Raw genomic sequence first — 24,621 nt, 5'->3', positions numbered from 1 at the left:
TAGACTGGCTATAATCAAAAAGATGGAGAATAACAAATGCTGGCGAGGGTGTGGAGAGAAGAGAACATTCCTCCACTGTTGATGGGACTGTAAATTAGTACAACCACTATGAAAGTTTCTCAAACAACTACAGATTGATCTTCCATACTACCCAGCGACCCTACTTCTAGGTATATACCCAATCATGTTGAAGGGATACCTGCACTCTCATGTTCATTACAGCTCTGTTTACAAGAGCCAAGATATGGAACCAACTTAAATGTCCATCGATGGATGATTGGTTAAGGAAACTGTAGTATATATACACCATGGAATACTACTCTGCCATAAAAAAGAATGAAATTCTCCTATTTGCAACAACATGGATGAGGCTGGCGAGACTTACATTGAATGAAATAAGCAAAGCACAGAGGAATAAATACCACATGTACTCGCTTATAAGTGGGAACTAAGAGAGAAAGAAGGAAGGAAAGAAAGACCATAGTGGTGTGTTGGACTTGCAGAGGGAGAAAGCATACCTAGGGATACAAAGTGGAGAGGGGGAAAGGCAAATGGGGAAGGAGGTCGGAGAAAATTGGGTGGGGGTCATGGGGTATAATGGCAACTTGTAGTAATGGGCATGCTGCCAGTATGGATCTGGACATCACATCTTGGGCAGGAGTGTTGACAATCAGCTTTGTATCTCACGAATATTCATAACCAATAAAGGAAATGTACTATGCAAAAATAAATAAATAAGTAAATAAATAAAATCTAAAGTGGTGAATATATGGGTGTTTGTTATAGTATTGTCTCTACTTTTGTGTGTTTTAGATTTTTAATAATAATAAATAAATAGAAACCAAAAAAAATGCTGACATTGACTGTAATTAACCACAATTTACCATCTAAGCCTATTCCTGCAAGTTGCAAGTCTTCAATAGACTTGAGTTCCAAAATGGTTAACATCGCTCAGATTCTGCTTGTGAAATTGTTGCCTAGGTGGGTAGAAACATTGCTGGTGATTTCTACTCTACCATCTTCTCGTAATTCTCCAAGTGAATATATTTTGAAGAGAAGAATTTTAAAAAATAAAATATTTTAATCAGAAGAGGGTATAAACAAAGCAGAAATTTAGAACAGCCAGATCAGATGGGCCACAATTTGTTATGTTCTTCCAAGCAATGTCCATCAACAGGCATGTTATTGGCCTTGGGTTTATCCTGATTTTCTACCTTTCTCCACAGAAAAATTGAAGGTGACCATTCCCAAGGGACATTTGGTGGCTATAGTAGGAGGACAAGCTGAGCTTATCTGCCAGTTGTTCCCACAACAGAGTGCAGAGCATATGGAGGTGCGCTGGTTCAAAGCGGACCATTCCAAACCTATTCATCTATATAGAGGTGTCCATGAAGCAAATGAAGAAACTGCCCCAGAATATGCAGATCGCACAGAGTTTGTAAAAGAGGTCATTCGAGAGGGCAAAGTGACCCTCAGAATCTACAATATCAGCATTTCTGATGAAGGATCATACCACTGTTCATTTAAAGATAATGGCTTCAGTGATGTGGCCAGCATGAATCTCAGTGTGGCAGGTAAATGTGATTGTGGAACACTGAATACCAATATCCTTGTGACCCCGTAAGTTGAAACATGTAGATATTATCTCAATGTTTCTTTTTCACTTCTCCTTCTCACATTTTACTTTATTATTTTTTTTCAATGAACTTTTTATTTTGAGCAAATTCAAATTTACAGAATAGTTACTAGAATAATACAATGACTCTCTGGACACTTTCCATCAAGAATCATCAGTTGTTTACATATTTGCTTTGTTGCTTTTATTTACATCTACATCATTATTATAATTACTATTATTATTTTCTTACTATTTGAGAGTAAGTTATAGACATCATGACTCTTCATTCTTGAATACATCAATGTGTATTTCTTAAGAATAAAGACATTATTTTCCACTATATAACTATCAAATTCAAGGAATTTGACATTGACAGTGCTGTGATCTAATACATAGTCCACATTCACATTTCACCAATTTTCCCAAATATCCTTTATAGCTATCGTCTTTCTCTATCTTTCCTCTCTCTCTCTCTCTCTTCCTCCCTCATTAACTTCTTTCTTCCTTTCCACCTTTCTCCTGTCTTTCTGTCTGTCTCTCTTTCTTCTATCCAGGATTCAATCCAGGATCATGTTTTGCACTTAGTTGCCATACCTCGCTATGAGCTATGAACATCAAATGTCCCCACACATTTGCTTCTCTCCTGCCTTGGCCAGCCTTCTTCTAATTTGGAGCACTGAGTTTCTCCTCCTTTCTTGTCTCCAAGTGAGTCTGAACTGCTGGCATTCTCCCATGACCTCTCCTTCCTGGAGAAGGATCTGTTTTTTTCTATCTGATCACTTAAGGTCGATACATCCTAGTTTTTTCCAAGCATTTAAAAATCATCAGATAAAACATACATCAAAAAGTCAGTTAGGTTTTTTGTTCTCCTCACTTTTTCATTAGAAAACTTTCTAAATTCTGTTCTAGATCAAATATGATTGCTTTCATCCAAAAACTGTGTAAGATAAAGCCCAAAGCAGAGGGGTGTGATTTTGAGACCAAGTATGTTACTGAGTTTCTTTTTCATATTTTAAAAAAGATTTTAAATATTACAAATAGTGAGAAAAATTCATATATTTACTGAAAAAAAACCCACTATGCTGTAAGTAGGCAGTGTAGAGGGGACAATTACTCTAGTTCATAATTTAGTTTGACTCTTATAGCTTTCCAGCTCAACCTCAACAATAACTATCTTGATTTTTCTTTCTTTTTTCCACCAGCACTCGGCTTGGAGACCCAGATTCATGTTCAGGCCCCTAGCACTGATGGGCTCACAGTGGGGTGTAACTCACAAGGGTGGTTTCCACAGCCCCAAATGGAGTGGAGAGACAACAGGGGAGAGGTAGTTCCATATTCATCAAAATTGTCCACACAGGATGGAGCCAGATTATTCCACGTGGAGATGACTCTTCTCCTCAGAAAAAATTCACAGAGCAATATCACTTGCTACATTTGCAACCCTCTCACAGGTGAAGGAAAACAAATAAGTATCACCCTAGCAGGTGAGTGTTAAGTTGTCAGGGTTTTGTTGTCAACATGGAAACATAAAGAGAAAAGTAAGTAAATAATTAAGGTTAAAGAGCTTAGCACATTGCCAGCGCCCTTTGAATGTGACTTTGTATTTGTTATGGATTTGGGTACTACAGATGTTGTCAGATGCTGAGAAGATTTTAGAAGAAAAAATTAACAAGATTTCATATGTCAACTCATAATTAAAACACACATAACAAATTTAAAGGTATTTAAAGTTTACTATCTTATTAGAGCCTCACAATATTTGTGTGTAAGCTTAACAAGATTCTAGCTTAGTAACTTAAAAAATGTTACTGATCTTCCTGAAGTATAGTTTTCTCATCCTAGAAATGAGTATAATCCCACTTCATGGGTTTTTGTGAATCTTCAATGGATCAGTAAAAGCAAAAAGCTCTGCTTCTTGTCATGGAATATTCAGTACTAATATTATTATTTAAAACTTCTTGAAAATTCAGTAAAAATGGATTTTTATGAATATTTATAAGTAGACAGATGTTGAGAGAAGCCAGTCAACCTTGGACTTTCCAGCCTCCAGAACTGGAGAAATAAACAGCAGTAAGAATAACGTGGAACTAACACACAGGTTTCCCGATTATTAATTGGTTCATTGCTAGTTCCCTTGAGGCATGATAAGTGGATGTCAAAGGCCATTCGGGAAAAGACTGTGTCTTTTGTCAACAAAGGTACCTGTAGCTAACACTGCTGTATAGTAATCAAGGTTGATTACAGGAACAAGGTAAGGGGGGGTCAGAGAATGTGCTTTCAGATGTCCCTTTCAGAGTCTCTTTCTAGCCTTGTCAAAGTCATGGCTTTTTCTCTTAAAGTTTTTCTCTAATATTCATGGTGGATTAGAAAACAGCCTGAAAAGAAATAAATATTGCCCTGAGTCTAGAACAATAATCTGGGAAAATAGGTGCAACAGAAAAGGTGGTAAGAGTTGGTATGAGTCTATAAATATTTTAAATGCAGTGCCAATGGGATTTACTGATAGATTGTGAAAGAGGAATAGAGGAATAAAGAATGATTCCAAGGTTATGATCCTGAGTTGTAAATGATTCATCTACCAACATGGGGAATTTTAATGGGCACATCTTGGAAATAAAACCATGCCTGTAAGACTTGCAAGTGAAAATGTTGACTGGGAGTTAGATATACCAAATTTGAAGTTCTGTGGAGGAGACCAGGCTTGAGACATAATATGAGTGTCTTCAAACTAAAGAGAATATTTTTAAAATGAAACTGGACAACATCACAAAATGAGCAAGAATAGATCCGGTTCCTTCTATAATCAGGAAGTATTTTACTGAAACCATTAGTGTGAGACAAGAGAGAGGCTTCTTTTCAATGCATTACAACCTCAGAGTAAATTCTATCCCCAAGACATGCTTAAGGCTTGTACTTGCTCTGTACTTGCCACTAAACCAGTTTGACCGATGTCTAGCCATGATCCAAATACAAAAAATAAAGAATTGAAGAGCCTGATGGAGAATTTTTCTGTGTTAGCAGGAAATTCCTAATCAAGTCCTGCTCCACGTGGTGGATTTATTGATATCTAAGTTACTCTGTCCATTCTTTCAGATCCCCTGTTTACTTCACACCACATTTGGATGACATCTTTGATTTCAATTCTGTGTATAATGCTTCCGTTGGCTGGTGGGTACACTTGGTTTCTGCATTTCACAAATAAAGGTAAATGGTGCAACAAGGGTGGAATCATTAATGGCATCTCTCCCAACTTGATGCCTAGGTCACATGGGGTGTTTAGGCAAAGTTGAATGACATTTGTCTCCCAACACCACGGAAGATCTGTGACGTTTCTCACTTTGGAGGTGTTGAACTTCACACCTCTCAATTATGAGCTTCCTAAGATGATGTTTTTAGGGATGAGGTCTGTATAGATGTCTCCTGAGCTTTTTAGGTCCACAGTTACTTTACACTCCCAAAGGAGAGTTTTTGTCTCTCAAGAAACGGTTCATTTGGTCAAAGTGAAGTAGATCCAACCCGTGCTTCATCAAAACCATTTAGTGAAGGATGAAACCTGCGGGTCTTGCTCTGGGATGTACTTAATTTGATCACAGTCTTCTTGCCTACACAGATTACCACTAGTTTTCAAAATTACAACTTCTTCTATTCAGGGTCTTGAATAAAATTAACATGAAAAAGATATAGGTATATAAACTAACACCAGGTCCTTTACAACCATACTCTTCCTTCTGATTTTATGGCTAAAGTATATGAATACTCGTACATTAACCCTTTGAAATGATACAGTGATGATTCATCAAGTACAGGAACATCAGATATTCATAAGAACTTCCCTTTTCTGAACCTACAGGTGAGCAAAATGTATCATCTATAGTCAAGTATAACTGCTAGATGGGAAGGTTGCAAACTCGGAGATTGAGCAGACAATTTAACAGACAGTAGCAATGATATAGTTCACTAACCAATGTAAATTCAAAGTGATTAAGGAAGAATAAAATTTACTGTTGATTCAAATATTTTGTGAGTCAGAGAAATTTCATCCACTGTGCCCATTTTCCTACTTAATCCATAATCCCCTGTACCACATTTTTTGAGTGCATACCTTAAACTAGGCATTGTGATTATCATCTCACAGAATTTATCTAAATTAATCCTAAAAGGAAGTTCTATTATTGTCGTCATTTATAGATGAGAATGTCATGGATCACATAGCTCAGAAGTGGCAGAGCCAAGATCGTGCTACAGATATGTTGGGCTCCAAATCTCATGCATTAATCACTATACTGTTATTTCTGGTATTTGGTTTCAAGTTTGTGCTTGTACACCTTCATGTCTGAGGAAGTCATTTAGTCATGAGATAGCCCATTCCATAGTGATTGTGGGAAATTTCTTCCCTCTGGAGATCAAATCATTTGTAGATAATATCTACAATTATAATTCTGGAGCCACAAAGAGTAGCTCTTCTCTGTTTTCCCGCATGAAAGTCTTTCAGAGGCTTGAGATTATAACTCCACTCCACATGCTTCTCTGAAATATATCTCCAGTTACTTCAACTCACAAGTTTTCTGGTTTTTCTCCTATAGAAGGTGATAGAAAACAAAGATTAACTATTTTGTGGATACATACTTCTGTAATAGATGAGAAAACATTTTAATGATGGGCTCTATTTAGCTTGCTTGTGGAAATGAGCCTCTGGACAAGGAATTCAACCTGAGCACTGTAAAGTGGGTTTTCTGCAGTACTTTAGAAGTCAGGCTCTTTCAGTTCTCACAGTCTGTGGATCCAAGGCAATACTTTTCTTTCAGCCAAATCAGTGTTTCCACAGCCACTTCTGTCCAAGCCCCAAATCCTCAGAATCCCCAGCAATACAAGAGGGATTCTCAGCCTCTTTCCAGTCTCCTCAGCCAGATGAGTCTTGTGCTAGATTAAGTGGTTAGAGTTAGGAAAGGAAAATCTCCTTAGCCCTGCTGGATCTGCAAATCCAATCTCATTAGGACCTGCCACCACTCACAAACCACACTCAAAATCTGAGCCTTATCTAGGTTGAATGGATATGGGCCTAGGATGAATGGATATTCCTGCCTTTTCAGGTAGTTATCTTTAGGCTCATGATGCCCTACACTCCTGAGTTCTGCTTGGTCAATTCTAACTGTCTCTGTTCTAGAGCATACATCTCGATGTCGTGTGTTGAAGTCAAGTGTTGCTCAGCTCCTGTGTTACGTGTTCTGTTGTGGAGTAGTCCTTGCTGTATATGTGCCATTCCGGAGCAGAGGTAAATGGAATTAGTAGTGGTGGACATTCTCTTGGCAGCTTACATTTTTCTAGAATTCTGTTTCCAGAGGGTTGGTTAACGCAAGCTATGTGACTATCATTATCACCAGGAGGATCAGTGGTTTGGGTGGTATCTCAGAGGATCGATTCTAACACTAAGATTGTGGGTGTCAAAGGCTGAAGCTGCTCTGACTGCTGCTAGTGTTTTCAGCTGTACTGAGGGACATTGCTCCTGCTACAAGAAGAAAGGAGCACACTGGCTCTAGAAAATATAATTGAGTCTTGAAAGATTTACTAGGTCCTCTTAATTTTTTGTTGTACATTCATGACTCTAGGTCAATGTTTCTTGTCTACTTGGGGCTTAGAATCCACATATAAATGTTTTCCACCTAATTCCAAACTAACATATACCTCCAAAATTTACCTGCAATTTCAGGAGGTTTATGAAACATTGAAATCGTTCTTTGGTTCTATTATCTATGACATGTGGCTGCTATTTAGAGGTGACATTGATGAATAAATATAATAATATTCAAAAATATGGTTTTGGCATTTGACAATTCTTCATTATTTAAAGGTTTAAAAGGGAAATGTATATACAGGACAGTATCACTAATCAAGGCAAAGATATACTTTATTTTACTTGAGGGTTTGCTCCCAAACCACAAAGGAGATCTTTAGAGAATTGGAGTGGTCACCAAGAGGGCTCTCTCTGTTCCCTCACTTCTCATCCTCTTGCTGGATAGGTCTTGAGCCACAGCAGGCATAGGCCTATATTTCAACCATTTCCACTGAAAATTGCAAAGTCTTACCTCAGAATTGATCAAATCAATGAATTAAAAAGCCATATTCTTTACTGCCAGCTAAAGAAAACAAATATGTTTGTATGAGGTAATTCAAAAAGTTCATGGAAAAATAGAATTAAAAGGTAACATAGATCTTTCCATGAATTTTTTGAAGTACCCTCATATTAACAGGGCAAGCCCCTGGATACAATGTGGTGGAAGAATAGGGCACCTAAGCCACAACTCCCCCTGTCATCTTCATTTCAAGATGTTAGTACTCATTCCTGAGGATTCTGGAGGAGCAAATGTGAAGAGACCACGATACAGACCAACTCAGCCATTGCAAGAGCTGTCTGAGGCCAATACAAATTACTCCCGATTGTCAAGGATTTTCAAGTTTGATGACTTCCTATTTGTGGTCAGCAATTTCTTTCAAATGAATACATAGGAGTTGAGCTGATTATATGTTAGGTATATGTTTACCTTTATAGGTAAGTGCTACAGTGGCTGTACCACTTTACATATCACCAGTAACAGATAAGAGAGCACTTCTGCCTCGTGCTTTCCAATATTTGGTTCTGTTAGTTCTTCTAATTCTAGCCATTCTAATATATGCAGTTGTATCCCATCTTGGTTTTAATTTAATTTTCCTGAGCATTTTATTTAAATGGAGTCATACAATATTTGCTCTTTTTTGACTGGCTTCTTTCTTTAGCATAATGTTGTATATGTCCATCCATGTTGTAAGTATGTAATAGTTCTTCATTACTTTTTATTAATTAATAATATTCCAACTTATAAATATAGTATTTTTTTTTCATTTATTCTTTAGTTAGTGTACATTGGGTTGTTTCCAACTTTGGCTATTATTAATAATTCTACTGTAACCGTTTGTGTGCAAGCTTTGGTGTGGATATATATTTTCATATCTATCTTGAACTTCCCAGCCTGCAAAACCATGAGCTAAATAAACCTCTTTAATTTATAAATTATCCAGTCTTGTGTATTCTGTTACAGCAACACAAAACAAACTAAGACAGTAGTCATCCCAATTTCTTCTTATTTTTTTATTTTTGTATACTCTGTGTCCATATGAATTTTAGGATAAGACTGTCAATTGCTGCAAAACTAGTTGTTAATTTTATAGGGACCACATTGAATCTATAGATCAGTATGGGGAGTATTGCCATATTAATCAATATTAAGTCTTTGAATCAATGAACAAAAGTGACTTTCCATATATTTAGATCTTACTAATTATTTTCAACAGTGTTTTATAGTTTACAGCATACAAGTCTGAGACTTTTATTATTTAATTCCTTGGAATTCATTCTTTTTTATGCTATAATAAGTGGAATTGTTTTCTTAATTTTACATTCCGATTGATCATTGCTGAAGTATAGAAGTATATCTAATCTTTGTATACTCGTATTGATCTTGTATCCTGAAATCTTGCTGAATTAATTGATGAGATATTGTCCTAATAGTTTTTTTAAGGATTCCTTAGGATTCTATGAGTATATACATAATCATATTATCTGAAAATTGAGATAGATTTATTTCTTTTCAATCTGGATTTTTTAAAAATGCTTTATTAAGGTATGATTGACATACAAAAGCTGTTTATGTTTAACGTATATAATTTGGTGAGTTTGGAGATAAATATATACCTATGAAACTGTCACCAAAATCTATGCCGTAAACCTCCAAAAGATTCCTCCTCCTTTCCTATTTATTATTATTACTTTTTTGTGATAATAACATTTACCTATCCTCTTAGATATATTCAAGTATACAATACAATATTAACTATAGGCACTATACTGTAAAGTAGATCTATAGGAATTATTATTCTTATATAACTAATATTTATAGTTTGACTAATACTTTCTCAATTCACCCTTCTTTAAGCCCTTGGAAATCACCATCTACTTTCTGCTTCTATGAGCCTGACACTTTTAGAATCCTCATATAAGTGGTATTATGTACCCTTCTGTCTGGTTTTTCACTTAGTATAATGTCCTCCAAGTTTATCCATGTTGTCACAAATGACAGGATTTCCTTATTTTTAAAGATGAATAATATCCCATTGTATGCATATAACACATTTTCTTTATCCTTTCATCCATTGAAGGTTGCTTTCTTTTCTTCTGGATCATATCGTAGGTCTATTTTGAAGTTCTAGAGGAATCTCTATACTGTTTTTCATAATCGCTGTATCAATTCACATTTCCACCAAGAGTGTATAAAGTTTTCCTTTTCTCCACATCCTTGTCAACACTTATCTTTCGAGTAATTGATAATAGCTATTCTAACAGGTATGAGGTGATATCTTATTGTGGTTTTGATTTGCATTACCCCAATGATTAGTGATGTTGAGCATTTTTTAATACACTTTATGGTCATTTATATGTCTTCCTTGGAAAAATATCTATTTGGGTCCTTTGCCCATTTTTAATCTGGTAGTGTGTGTGTGTGTGTGTGTGTGTGAGCGTGAGTGTGTATGTGTGTATTGTTTTGCTATTGAGTTGTATGAGTTCCTCACACATTTTGGATATAGGCCCCATATTGGATATATGGTTTGCAAATATTTTCGTCCATGATGTGGCTTGCCTTTTAATTTTGTTGATTGTTTCCTTTGATGTGCAGAAAAATTTTAGTTGAATGTAGCCATCTTTGCTTATTTTAGCTTTTATTGCCTGTGCTTTTGGTGTCATCCCCAAAAATTATTGCCAAAACCAATGTCATGGAGCTATTCCCCTACGATTTTTTTTAGGATTTTTATCTATTTGGAGTTCACTTTTATTGTACGGTGTAAAATAGAATCTAATTTCAGTTTTTTGCAGGTGTATATCCAATTTTCCCAACATCATTTATTAACTAAACTATCATTTTCCCAATGTGTATTCTGGCACTTTTGTCAAAAATTATTTCACCGTATATGCATGGTATTATTTCTGGGATTTCCATTCTGTTCCATTGGTCTATGTGTCAGTAGCAAACTGTTTGGCTTGCTATAGCTTTGTAATACAATTTGGAATCAGGAAGAATGATTTCTTCAGCTTCTCTCTTTTTGCTGAAGATTGCTTTAGCTATTTAGAGCCTTTTGTGATTCTATATACATTTTAGTATTGCTTTATCTATTTCTGTAAAGAATGCCATTGGGGTTTTTAATAAAGATTATGTTGAATCACTTCTGTTAGATCTCTTCAGGTAGTATGGACATTTTGACAATATTAATTCTTCCAATTGAGGAACATGAATTACTTTTTCATTTACTTACATATTCTTTAATTTCTTTCATCAGTCTTTTATAGTTTTCAGTGTACAGATCTTTCATCTCCTTGGTTTATTTCTAAATATTTTTATTGTAAATGGAATAGTTTTCTTAATTTCTTTTTTTTAATTGATATTCATGGGGCAGAGAGCTTACTGTCAGCACCTGTGCCCAAGATGTGGTGATCAGATCAATACTATCAGCATGCCCACTACCTCGAATTGCTTTTATTCCATGTGTCTCCTCCCACCCTCTCCCCAATTCGCCTCTTCCTCCTCCCCCCTCACCCCCAGCAACACTAGGTTTGTTCTCTCTCTCTGCAAGTACAATGCACCACTGTGTTCTTTGTTTCCCTCCTTCTTTCTCTCTTAGCCCCCAATTATGAATGAGGACATGTGGTATTTTTCCTTCTGTGCCTGGCTTATTTCACCTAACATAATTTTCCCCAAACTCATCCATGTTACTGCAAATGACAGGATTTCATTCTTTTTTTATGGCTGACTAGTATTCCATTGTGTATATATACCATCTTTTCCTTATCTAGTCATCTGTCAATGGACATTTAGGCTGGTTCTATATCTTGGCTTTTGTAAATAAAGCTGCAATGAACATGAGAGTGCACATATCCCTTTGACATGATGATTTCCATTCCTTTGGGTATATGCCCAGAAGCGGGATTGCTGGATCATATGGTAGTTCTATCTGTAGTTGTTTGAGAAACCTCCATACTGTTTTCCAGAGTGGCTGTACTAATTTACAGTCCCACCAACAGTGCAGAAGAAATTCCCTTTCTCCTCAACCTCATCAGCATATGTTATTCTCAGCCTTTTTGATTATAGCCAGTCTTACTGGAGTGAGATGATATCTCAATGTAGTTTTGATTTGCATCTCCCTTATGATCAGTGATGTTGAGAATTTTTTTTCAAGTACCTGTTAGCCATTTGTATGTCTTCCTTTGAAAAATGTCTGTTCAGCTCCTTTGCTCATTTTTTAATTGGATTATTTGGGTTTATTTTTTTACTGTGTAGTTGTTTGAGTTCCTTGTATATTCTGAATATTAATCCCATGTCAAATGTACAGTTTGCAAATATTCTCTCCCATTCTTAGATTCTCCCTTCACTCTGTGGATTGTTTCCTTTGCTGTTCAGAAGCTTTTTAGTTTGATACAATCCCATTTATTTATTTTTTCTTTTGTTGCTTGTGCTTTGGGGCTCTCATTCGTAGTCTTTGCCGAGTCCTACTACCTGAAGTGTTTCCCCTATGTTCTCCTTTAGTAGTTTTATAGTTTCAAGTTATTTGTGCATAGAAACACAACTAATTTTTGTTGAGTTTGATGCTGCAACTTTACTGAATTTCACTTTTAGTTCTAGTAGTTTTTGAGGGATCAGGTGGGGCTAGTCTGCAGCAGTGGTGACTATGGTGTGTGTGGTGCAGGTGCCCATGGTGCAGCTATGGAGGCAGAATCTGAAGCCTGTGCATGCACACAGTAGCCATGGCTCCAGGTTTGAGGTTCCTGCAGGACTGGGAAGGATGATAGCCCAGTACTATGGTGGCACAACCACAATGACTCCTTCTTGGATGAGAGAGTACAGTAGCATCATTGTGTCCCAGAGGTCCATTGCCTTGATAGCTTTTGGTTACCTCAGTGACAAAAGCTGCAAGAGTCCTCTGTACATCAATTCACTGAAACCATGGTGGCACCCACCATTGTGGCTGATACTAATAGCTTTTCCCCTTCTTTTTGTTTCCAGCCATCTCCAGATGGCTCAGACATGCCAAACTCCCCAAATCTTTCTGTGCTTTTATTCTCATTTTGCTTTACTGTGCAGCTGCAAGTTTATACTTTACCACTTGCCCTGCTAATGCTATTTTTATTTGTGTATAATTGTCAATCACTTTTTTGTGAGAGGATGAAGCCTGTTATTACGTACTTTGCTATGTTGCTAATCCTAATTTTGACTTTGATTTCTTTTTGATCCAATGGTTGTTCAAGAGTGTGTTGTTTGATTTTTTTGTATTTGTGATCTTTTCCTTTTTCCTTTTATTATTGATTTCTAGTTTCATTACATTGTTTTTGGATAACGTACATGGAATGATTTCAGTCTTCTTAAATTTGTTAAGACTTTTTTTGTGATCTATCATTTGGAGTCTGTTCCATGTGCACTTGAGAAAAATATGTATTCTGTTGCTGTTGGATAGAATGTTCTGTATATGTCTTTTAGGTCCATACGGCTGGTAATGTTGTTCAAATCTGCTGTTTCCTTATTGATTTTCTGTTTAGATCATTTCATTATTGTAAGTGGGGTATTGAACTTTCCTACTGTTGTACTGCTGGTCTATTATTTCCAGATATGTTGAAGTTTGCTGTATGTATTTAGATGCTCTGATTTCAGGTATATTTGTATTTGTAGTTATATCTTCTAGTTGAATTGACCCTTTTATCTTTATATCATGACCTTTTTTGTGTCTTTGGCTGTTTGTGGCTCAAAGTCTATATTCTCTGATATAAGTATAGCCACCCCTTCTCTGTTTTGGTTACCATTTGGATGGGATATACTTTTCCATCCCTTCACTTTCTGCCTGTGTGTCTCCTTAAATGTAAAATAGGTCTCTTGTAGACAGCATATGGTTGTATCTTATGGGTTTTTTTTTTTTTGACTATTTATTCACTCCAAATTTTTTATTTAGTCCTTTTACATTTAAATAATTATTGACAGGTGAGAAGTTACTATTGCAATTTGGTCATTGTTTTCTGATTGTTTTCAAGTTTGTTCATCTCTTTCTCTCTTGCTATCTTCTTTTGTGTTTTGATCATTTTTGTGGTGATGTACTTGATTATTTTCTCTTTATCTCTTTTTATATGCTCTAGGCTTTTTATTTGAGTTTATCCTAGAGCTTAAATAAAACACGTTATTGAGCTGATAAAACCTTAACTTCAATCACATACAAAAATCCTACAATTTTATTCCCTCCCCCGTCCCCCCACACACATTCTGTGTTATTGATGTCAGGATATACTTAATTTTATATTGTGTATCCGTGGACCACTTTTTGCTGTCATGGTTATTTTTAATAATTTTGTCTTTCAACTTTTATATGATGGTTAAAGGTGATTTGTACATCACCATTACAGTATTACATTATTATGTGTTGGTCTATTTACTTTACCAGTGAAATCTATACTTTCATGGTGCTGTTTAGCATCCTTCAGTTTCAACTTGAAACTCCCTTTAGCACTTCTTGTATAGCAAGCCCAGTGGTGACAAACGTGCTCAATTTTTGTTAGTCTGGAAAAGATCTTCTCTTTCCATCTTTTTAAAAACAATTTTGCAGAACTTAATAATTTTGGATTGAACCCTGGACCTTGGTGTTACTAACACCATGCTCTAATCAGCTGAGCAAACTGGCCAGCCTCCCAAGGACGTTGACTATATTACCTCAAATAGTAAAATGGAATTCATTGTTGTGATGTAGTTTAGAATATTGAGATGGGAGATTATACTGGGTTGTGTGAGTGGGTCAATGTAATCACAGTCCTTCTAAGAGGAGGGAAGAAAATCAGAGTAAGAGAGCAAAGATGTAAGGACACAAGTTAAGGTAGGAGCGGTGTGGTTTAAAGATGGAAAAAAGCAAGGAAACACGTTCTTTTTTAAAGCCTTCAGAAAAATTTCACGACTGCCAACATCTCGATTTTAGCCTAGTGAAAATGGTTTTGAACTTTTGATCTTCAGAACCATAAGAAAATAAATTTATGTTGTTTTAAGCCACTAAATTTGAGGTAAATTATTAAAGTAACAGAAGATAACTAATGAAGATTTTTATACCTGAAATCGGAGTGCTATTATAACAAATATTTTTAAATGTGGAAGTGGATTTGGAGTTGGGTAATGTCAGAGTCTGGAAAATTTTTCAGAAACATGACAGAAAAATTCTAGATTGCTTAAACAGACTGTTAGTAAAAGTATGAACATTAAAGGCAGAGCAGATGAGGACTCACAGGGAAGTGTGGAGCATTGTAGAGAAAATCTATATTACTTTAGAGAATATTTAAATCAATATAAACAGACTATTGGCATAAATATGGATGTCAATGGAGATGAGGTTAGGTCTCAGAAGAAGACATGGAACATGGTATTGAAAACTAGAGGAAATAACATTCTTATATGATGGAAGAACACTAAGCTGAATTGTGTCATGCAGTTATGTGAAAAGCAGGACTTGTAGTAAGTTGGATATTTATCAGAGGATATTTTCAAGCAAAGGGTTGAAGATGTGACTTGTTTTCTTTTTGCTGGTTACAATAAAATGAGAGGAGAAAAGGATTACTAGAGCAACTATAAAGTAAAAGGAACTAGAACTTGATGGTGTGAGAAATTTTCAGCATCCACATTATACAAGATACTAGAATGAGGAGATTCGCTGTTACTTAACTGTGTTTAGAAGAAAAAACCAAGAGGAAAATCTGTTGCTGAAGTCTCAGAAGTATCAACAATTCGAAGTATTCAATTATGCACAGGGCTCTTTGAATAGATTAAATATGTGACTTATAAATCCCCTCAGCAGCATGCTAGGAATAGAGATTGGATTATCCAGGAAATACCTGTGTGGGTGTCCATTGGAGTTTGTCTCCATGACATAATAGGAGACCTTCAAAGCTCTTGAGAATGTTATACCAGGAGAAATATCGCCAAACTGGACTAAGAGGAACAGAGAGAGGATAAAATGAAAGAAGGTTGTTGGCTGCCGAAATTCTATGGCAAGAAACAGGATGATAAAACTACTAAGCTCCAAACACTTTGTATTTGTTTTCCATGACCATTGTAACAAATTACCATAAATTTAGTGGCTTAAAGCAATACACATTTTTTGTTACAGTTCTGGAGTCTGGAAAGGATTTCATTGGGCTGATCCAGGGTATCAAAAGTACTGCACTACCTCAAGAGAGTCTAGAAAAATCTATTTATCTGCCTTTTATAGCTTCTGTTATATCACTCTGACCCAAGCCAGTGAAAGTCTTAGTTTTTGATAGTTTAATTGGCTATATTAGGCCCACCCAAATAATCTTGGATAATTTTCCTATTCTAAGGTCCACGGTTTAATTACATCTGCAAAGTCTATTTTTCCATGTAAGGGAAACTGTTCTCAGGTCCCAGGGGTTAGGGTAAAGACATCTTTAGGGGTCTATACTGCCCACTATAGACCAAAGATTCACATCTCTCCTGAAAGAAATCCATTCTACTCATTCCAAGGTCCCCAAAGGTTTTGTTCCACTACAGTATCAAGTTGATAATAAAGAGCATAACAACAACAACAAAAGATATTAAAGAATATATTTTATATAGTTGTTTTATAAGTTAATTGAGTTAGTCCATTTTAAGTGGCAAAACAATGACTCTAAAGGGCTAATTCTCAGTACATGTAAAGTAATGTTAAATGTTATTCCTGAACATTCTCTCTCCCAAGTTCAGTCTCACGAATTTCCTAATTTTTGTGCCTTCCTCAGTCTCTATTTCAGATCCTTTGTTTCTCTTGTACAATGTCTGGATGAAGGAGATCACAATCGTGTTGGCAATTATGATGGGTTTTTTCACTACACTAATCACTGTTCTATACTGGTCAGTAAGAGGTAAGTGGTCAGAAAGAGTTATGACTCGGAGGCTATCTTTCTTCCAGTACAGACTTGTTTCCATTACTTTATAGTGCCCTATATCTGGCTAGTTATTAGCACAAGGTTCACTCTGTTGCCAGAGAGAAAACAAGGTAAGTCCCAAACTATGTTTCCTCAAGTTATAGATTATTATCCTAAAATTAAGGTGTAGTGTACTTCTCTTGGTAAGCTTATTTCTTTCTCTGGTGTGCAATCAAAGAGTGACTCCGTCTTCTTCCCTTTTCCTCATCTAACCACACACAGAATCACAGCTGTGCCTCTCAGATTTATCACTCTCCTCCTGCAACACGTGGGTCTTTTTTTCTGTTGACAATCTATTTCCTAGCACCCTCCAAAAAAGAATGCAGTGCAGGTCTCTCCAGGTACATTTTCGGACATTGTTTTCCTTGCAGATCAATGTATGCTGCTCTATGCATTCCATCCACTAAAAACTACTGACTTAATCCACTTGGACATTCTTTAACTATGTTCACCCTGTCTCCTTGAAGGAATTCTACCATTTCTCTACTTTCATTCAGCCAGAGAATTCCAGGTAAAAGGTATTAAGCTTGAGATGCATCTGATTTTTTTCCCAAACTTTTGTTGATGATATAAATGAGCGCCAACATGTCTTCAGATATATTCTCCCCAGAACTTCCTGTAATCAGACTGCAAATCGTAAGGCCATGAGTAATTCTCACTCCTTTCTTGATATAATTTCCTTAAATGGACATTGGAGATCTTATATATAGCAGTAGAGATTAGAAGAAAAATAACAATGTATATGGAACTCTGTTACAATTTTACCCATTCCAAGTAATTGCTCATGAGTAAGAGCTAAAAAGTTCAAAATGCACTATTACTGTTGAATCTATGAAATTTATTTAAGAAAAAATTTCCTCAAGTAAAAGTAAGAATATATAAAAATTATATGAATAACTAATATATCAGAAAACAATTCAATTAAATATTAATTTTTAAATAAGTAGCTATCTTACGTTTGCAAATGTAATGACTATTTAAAGAAAGAAATTTGAAAATACTCTACATTTATAACCTAGTCACTGAATATCAATGGCTGCTCATATGACAGAAAGAGAGATGAGCAGAGATTTTATTACTCTGGATGTTAGAACAACACTCCAACTATCGTATCTTCTTGCCAAAAATAAAAATAAAAACTCAACCCAAATCTGATTAAACTTCTTCCAACCTCCAATTTACAGGATATATGAAAAAAAGAAGACCATACTAAACAAAATGACAGAGTTGCAATCAGCAAAATATGTACACAGAAAATGCTACAGTACAAATGATCCAAGTTCTTCAGTAAATGTGTTGCAAGAAAATAACATAAGATGGAAGAAAAGCCTATAGCTTCAGAAAGGTGTAAAACATATCAACCAATCGCGATCTGTTTGTATGTTTGAATGTCTATTTAAACCAGTAAACTATTACGTACTTTGGACATTTTTAGACAATCAGGTATAAAAGTATTGTCTGTACCTCTACTGGTATTAATAAATTCTTAATTTTAGGTGTAATAGTGATATGGTAGCTACTTTGAAAAGAAGTATCTTTTATTGACATGGTTTGAAATATTTATAAGTGAAATAATATCTGTGATTTGCTTCAACATACTATGGAAATGATTCAAAGTGAATGAGGGTGTAGTTAAATAAAACTGGCAATAAGTTGATATTTCTTTAAAGCTGGGTGATGGGAACATGAATTATATTAATAATTCTACATTTTGTATATGTTTTTAAAATTTGGGGGTAATAAATTTAAAATAGAAAGTACCACAATGATAATTCTTGGAAGATGCAACAGAGGGAAAGATTGAAGACCTAAGAGGGTGTCTAGAAGAATGATATAGTCACATAAATTAAATAGAAAATCAGTTGATAAACATCATGACAGGTGGAGCTGAAGAAAGAAATACTAAATTGTGAGAGCATATGGAAAAGTGAAAGAGTAAAAATGAATAAGGCAGTAAAACATTCAACAAGGGCTAAGAAACATGAATTACAGGCTGAGAAATCCAACACACACCTGATTGTATTTACAAAAAATAAGTAATTACGAAAGCTGAGGAACCAATATTTAAGAGATAATGGCAATTTTTTCCAGAATTGATGAAAGAGATGAAATCTTAGAGATTTTTTTTTTTTTAAAGAAGGAAGCAAACAAAAAACTCCATCAACTATATACTGATGAGGAAATAGTATATAGCCGCATTAGGCATTCTTCAGGGAAACTGCAGGACTCCATATACAAAGGCAATGTAATACACAACCAGAACATAATGCCTTATTAAATAAAAGAAAAAAACAGAAACAATGGAGGCCAAAACACAAAGAAGAATAACTTTATACTGCTTAGAGAGAAATTATCATGAATCTAGAAGTATGTAACAAAGAACTGAAACTACCAGTATCAGCATTGCTAAATTGAAGAAATTCCTCAATACTAATTTGTCTAAGCAAATCGTTGGTTATTTGAGCAAACAGCTTACCTCTCAAGATCATAGATTTTCACAAGAACAGAAAGTTTGCTTACAAAAAATAGTTTATTCATCAAGATTCTTTAACAGAACCTCACCAATCTTAAGTTATTACATCATGAACTCTGCCCAATACTAGTGTCCCGACTAAAAAATTAAACGCTTTAATCAACTTAGCACTAGGCCCCTCCTACCCTACAAACATCATCTCATCTCTCCCTTCTGACACCCAGCTGAGACTCTGCCAAAATGGTGTTCTTTTCCTACATCCATAGGTTTGATAAATGTAACTTTATCTGATGAACAGGTTATCCTGGTAGTTCTTCTGTGAAGTTGGCAGGTGACACATTAAACTGACTTGCATCCTGTCCAACAATTTAAAAGTTTTCTCTTTTTTCTGTTTTTCTGTCTGATTCTGCTTTCTTTGCTAGAATCTTAGGTAACACTAAGTAATGGTTTGTAGAAGCATAATTTTGCCTGGGATGAATGCTCTAGAGGCCAGGGTTTGGATGTTTGTTTGCTTTTCATTTTTGTAGATGTAGGGATTAATAGTGTGATAATTTAGGGTCCTTTTAACTCTTGGGACTCTTTAAAATGGAACACGTGGGAAGTTAGAGAAACTAATTTATCTTCTAAAGTCATAAAAGAACTCCATTTTTAAGGTAGCAGTTACAGAAACTGTAATACAAGATTATTCATTGAATGCAGCATTATTCAGTATCTGGCATTACTCAGCCATTGAAAAATCCTCTGGCACAGACTGGGGAAATATAAGAAATTTAAAGGGGTTAACTTAAGGCTTTAAGAACTTTACAATTTTAATTTATAAGAGCAAGGTAATTTAATTCTGTATTTATATTTCTATGAATCTTTAAAATAATTGTTGTTAATTTACAAGAAAATTTACATTTACAACTTTAATTTTTCAGAAAATTTGATGATGGGCATTGTTTATTTTCAATTTTTTTGCATATTAATGTTGCTCACATTACTTTTATAGAATCTTTGAATAGTCATTGTCTTAATCTATTTGGGCTGCTGTAATAAAATACCATAAACTAGGTAGTTTAGAAATAATAAAATTTATTTTTCACCTTTCGGGAGGAAGTCCAAGATCAAGTTGCTGGCATGTTCAGTGTCTGCTGAGGGCCTGCTGTCTCATAGACAGTGCCTTCTCACTGTGCCCTCACATGATGGAAGGGCACACAAGTCCTCTTGGACCTCTTCCATAAGTGAACTAATCCCATTCATGAGTGCTTCTCCCTCATGACCTAATCGTTTCCCATAAGGCCCTAGCTCCTACTACCATCATCACCTCAGAGGTAAGAATTTCAACATGAATTTGGGGGACACAAATATTCAGACTATCATAGTCATTTAATATCGCCATAAACCTCTCATGAGATATTTTGTAGAAAATGGATGGTCATTTTTTTTAGGGAAATCAGAAAGAAAAATATTTTGAGCTCTTCAACTACAGTTTTTGCCACTTCAAAGAACACAGGAAGTACAAGGTAACACAGAAGAACAGAATTAGAAGGCCTATATATGAGGAACTCATGAGTTTTAGAAATGCTTGTTTACATTAGTGGTAAATGTGATTCCTTTTCACTAATAAAAATTAACCAAAGAAACACTTTTTTATTTATTATTTTAGCATGTTATTTATTTAGCATGAATATTTCAAAATGACCAGTTGGTAGTGTCAATATCTAGTCCAAAAGAGCAATTAATGTGGCTTCTGATCAAAGTATTTACTCTTAGATACCTGTAAACTATCAGATTTCATAGTTGAGAGATGGGAAAGAATGATGGTTGTGATTGAAGGTATGATTGTAGGGAATGCCACTCACAGTTTAACTCTTTGGTTCCTAGACCCATGTGTCCTAAGTATGAAAGAAACAGTGTCATATAGTGGTTGCTGCTTTCAGTTTTTATTATCAACTGGTATATTATATACTAGTATATTATACTTGTTTGTTTGGTGTTGTCTTCTCCCCACTCCCCACAAATAGCAATCAATTCTCTGTGGTCAGAAGTTCATTTATCATTTTTACTTTCCATTGTTTTATTCCCAGCATATTGACTATTGTCTGGCATTTCACAGGTATTCAATAACTGTTTGTAGAATAAATGAATAAAACCAATGAGCATAGTGAACTTGACACTGTTGTTTTACTTACTTTTCCTTAAAAGGAATTCCTTGGTTAGAATCAATATTGTATGGGAAACTGTGAACATGATATTAAGGAAGAAGCATGGCCACTGAGAAAGGCTTATTACTATCCATCGTGTGTCAAATCTTTTGAGAACAAATCACTGTCCTTCCGTGAAAAGAAGCATACAATCTAAGTTACCTGTCACCATGCTGATAACCTTAGTCAATGTTGCTGTTGGGGCTCAATTTTAGTCTCTACTAATAAAACAGATCAGCATGGTGAGATGAATTCTGTAATTTTGAGCCATACATTACTTTTTTATTCATGAGCTTTCAGAGAGTAGTAGGTCAAGCATGAACAAATATGATCTCTACTCACAGAATGGGTCACCTAGTTCATCTAATGCTTGAGAAACTCTCTGCACTAGGTTTCTTTCCCTGATTATTCATATAAAACATAAATATTTTCACACTCCGGGCCTAATTTAGAGAGGTTTATCCACTTACCTCTACCAAATATTTTTGTATCACCAATCTTCCAATATTGTTCAGTCCAGTTCCCTGATCATCACTCTAAAGCTTTAGCCATGGCCATTATATCTGGACATCTGGTTAACTCTCTCTTCAATCAAAAGTTACAATCAGATTTACCACTAAAATATGTTCCTTTTGAGAGAATTTCCTCTTCACTTTGCCTTACACATTATCATCTGTAGACACTAAATTTCTATAGTAGTTCAAATTTTGATAGCATATTTTATCAAGTCATTTTTAAACCAGGATTTATAATTTTTCTTTTGTCACATGGGCACAAGGAGCAGGTCTTGAGATAGAAAGTATGAATTGTGGTACATTTGGCATTATTTTAGGTGCACTGAGAGAATAAACCACAATCTGGTGCAAATTTTGTGTGCCTTCAGGACTGAATTGAGCCTGCGATCTTGTATAATAGAAAATAGCTTCGACTTTAGTGTATCTGGTAACAACCAGTTCCACAGAATTATTTGGTGTCCCAAGATGAAGTATTCATCAATGCCAGATTCCACTAGTAAAACAATAGCTGTTTCTCAAAAGAATAACAATTACTTGCTGAAAGCCTCAAAAATCATGATTTCCACCATGAATATCCTCTTTCAGTTTGCCACAGATTTCAAAAATCACTCGAATTAGCCACACACGCTCAGAATATCTTGGACCTGCTTGATCATTAAGACCAAAGTGACAAAGGTGCATGCAGTGTAATCTGGGAAAAATGAAAACGTCTCTTTCCCTAAGCCCCACTTGAGCTTAGAAGGTCTATTCAGAACATCACTCTTAAATGTAGTAAATATTGCCTGGAAATATAGTTATAAAAAAATAAGCAAAGATGAGTCAGTGAAAGTATCCTACTGTTCATGCCAGCTGACCACAAAATATTCTTAATATTCTATTCATATGGACAGAAAAACAAGTAGCCAGATTGATAGATCCATATCAGATGTCAAGGATATTTTTATTTTCTTCTTAAAGAAGAAAATGGGTTTGGTCAGGGCAGAGGGATTTACTGGGGGTAAAAATAAATTGGCAAGGCTTATAATAGTTACTTAATATTGCATGTGAAAGAGGATTCTGGGACCTATACACGTGATTAGTTTTTCCCATATTTTCCGAATTGGAGGTGGAGAAAGCAGGAAGGTGGGGAACTGCCCAAAGAATCTAAAAGGCAAAGTAATCTCTTCTGCAGTCTCATGGTACATTGAAGAAAAATTCCTGCTGAGAAGAGGGCTTGTGCCAGTCACAGAATTATCTTACCATAAAAATCAATGACAGATCTGAAAATGTATGGAATGAGACTTATTGGGTAGTTATCATGGGCCAGAGCTGGGTCTCCTATAGGCACTCCAATCAAAGAAAACAGGAACCCATCAAGTTAACAAAGAATATCACACTCAACGAATAAAAAGATACCAGAGATAAAATAAATCTTAAACTATAATCTAGGCCTTATCTTTACATGATATGGATTTGATTGCAGTCATCAGACCTTTACACTATCAGGATGAAGGAAAGTGTGTACAGCCTTTCTGTTGTATATAACATCATTTTGACATTCCATTTTTCATTCATACACAATGTTGGGTATACAAAAAAATTTGACATGCAAAGAGAAAAGACTATATGAGCAATTACCCAGAAACAACAGACAGTGGAAATAGAACTACAGGTGATCAAGATATTACAGTTACCAGAAAAACAATTTAAAATAACTTTAATAATCAATATAATAGAGCAAAGATTTTCAAAATAGATGAAAGACATATTTAACCCAAGAATAAAAAATCAAATAGATATTTTCAAAGTAAAAACTATAATATCTGAGATTAAAAGTTTAAAGGATGACTTAAGAGCAGACTGGAAATAAGATAGAATAAGTTCACTCAAACACAGGTCAATAGAAAGTAACAAATTAGAAACACACAATAATAAAACAATGATGGGAAAATTAAAAGTGGTAGTTAGTTTCCAAGGTGGGCATCATCAATATTTTTGCTGCCTTATAATATGCCCCTCTGTACATGAGGCGGTAAAGTCTAATTACCCAACTTCAAATCTAAGCTGCCTTAGTGATTTGCATGCATAATACAATGTAAAGGAAGTAACGCTCTGTAACTTCTGAAGGAAAATCAAAAGCAACCTCACAATACTTCATGGATCTTCTGGAATACTCACTTCTGAGATTTTCTCTCTTAGAATATAGCCACCATACTGTGAGAAATTCAAACCACATGGGAAAAACCACATGTAGGTGTATATGCCACATAAAATTGTGCCAACAGCCACCATCAACTGTTAGCTCTGGGAATGATCAATCTTGGATGTCCACCACAGTTGAACCTTCAGATGAGTTCATCCTCAGATGAGTAAAAACACACGACAGAATGACAATTAGTAAGATGGTTGAAACAATAGAACAAACGTGACAGCTTGGAATAATACACTACAAGCGAACCCCCTCCCAACCCACCATGTCATAATTAGGAATATTCACAGCCTCCATGTGTTCTGTTGGGAGGGAAAGGAAGATAGAAACATACATCCAACATTCATAATTTGGGGGGCTTGACTAAGGAATTAGTTTTTGTCTCTCCTGTCCTGAACAACTGACAGGACCTGGCAAATAAAATTGAAAACATAACATATTAAAACCTATAGGATACAGAAATTTTGTAGAAATAAATATAGAAGGGAAGGAAGAAAATTTTATAGAAGTAAACACCTACATCAAAAAAGTAGGAAAATCTCAAATCAACAATTTAACATTGCACCTGAAAAATTAGAAGAGCAAACTGAACCCAAAATTAGTAGGAGAAAAGATATAA

The 24,621-nt window shown here is 35.3% G+C and overlaps 1 protein-coding gene across 1 annotated transcript; it reads left to right on the top strand.

The window, feature by feature from the left end:
- The first annotated feature begins 613 nt into the window (after positions 1 to 613).
- LOC134384128 (selection and upkeep of intraepithelial T-cells protein 8-like) lies at positions 614 to 18,024 on the top strand. Its single transcript, XM_063105747.1, has 7 exons — positions 614 to 628; positions 1,178 to 1,574; positions 2,821 to 3,102; positions 4,712 to 4,822; positions 6,783 to 6,890; positions 16,455 to 16,577; positions 17,825 to 18,024. The coding sequence occupies exons 1-7, from the start codon at positions 614 to 616 to the stop codon at positions 17,851 to 17,853; spliced, it is 1,065 nt and encodes a 354-aa protein (XP_062961817.1). The 3' UTR covers positions 17,854 to 18,024.
- Positions 18,025 to 24,621: the final 6,597 nt, after the last annotated feature.

Source organism: Cynocephalus volans, chromosome 8 (assembly GCF_027409185.1).
Source record: "Cynocephalus volans isolate mCynVol1 chromosome 8, mCynVol1.pri, whole genome shotgun sequence".
In the NCBI taxonomy this organism is placed as follows: Eukaryota; Metazoa; Chordata; class Mammalia; order Dermoptera; family Cynocephalidae; genus Cynocephalus; species Cynocephalus volans.
The sequence above is the reverse complement of the archived record's forward strand: the minus strand, read 5'-3'. Positions and strand labels throughout refer to the sequence as shown.

What these genes read in the sequence shown, in the direction of transcription:
- LOC134384128 (XM_063105747.1), top strand. An exon ending in TCTGCATTTCACAAATAAAG is followed by an intron (nt 4,823 to 6,782) that starts GTAAATGGTGCA and finishes TCTCTGTTCTAG; the next exon opens with AGCATACATCTCGATGTCGT. An exon ending in TGTGCCATTCCGGAGCAGAG is followed by an intron (nt 6,891 to 16,454) that starts GTAAATGGAATT and finishes TGCCTTCCTCAG; the next exon opens with TCTCTATTTCAGATCCTTTG.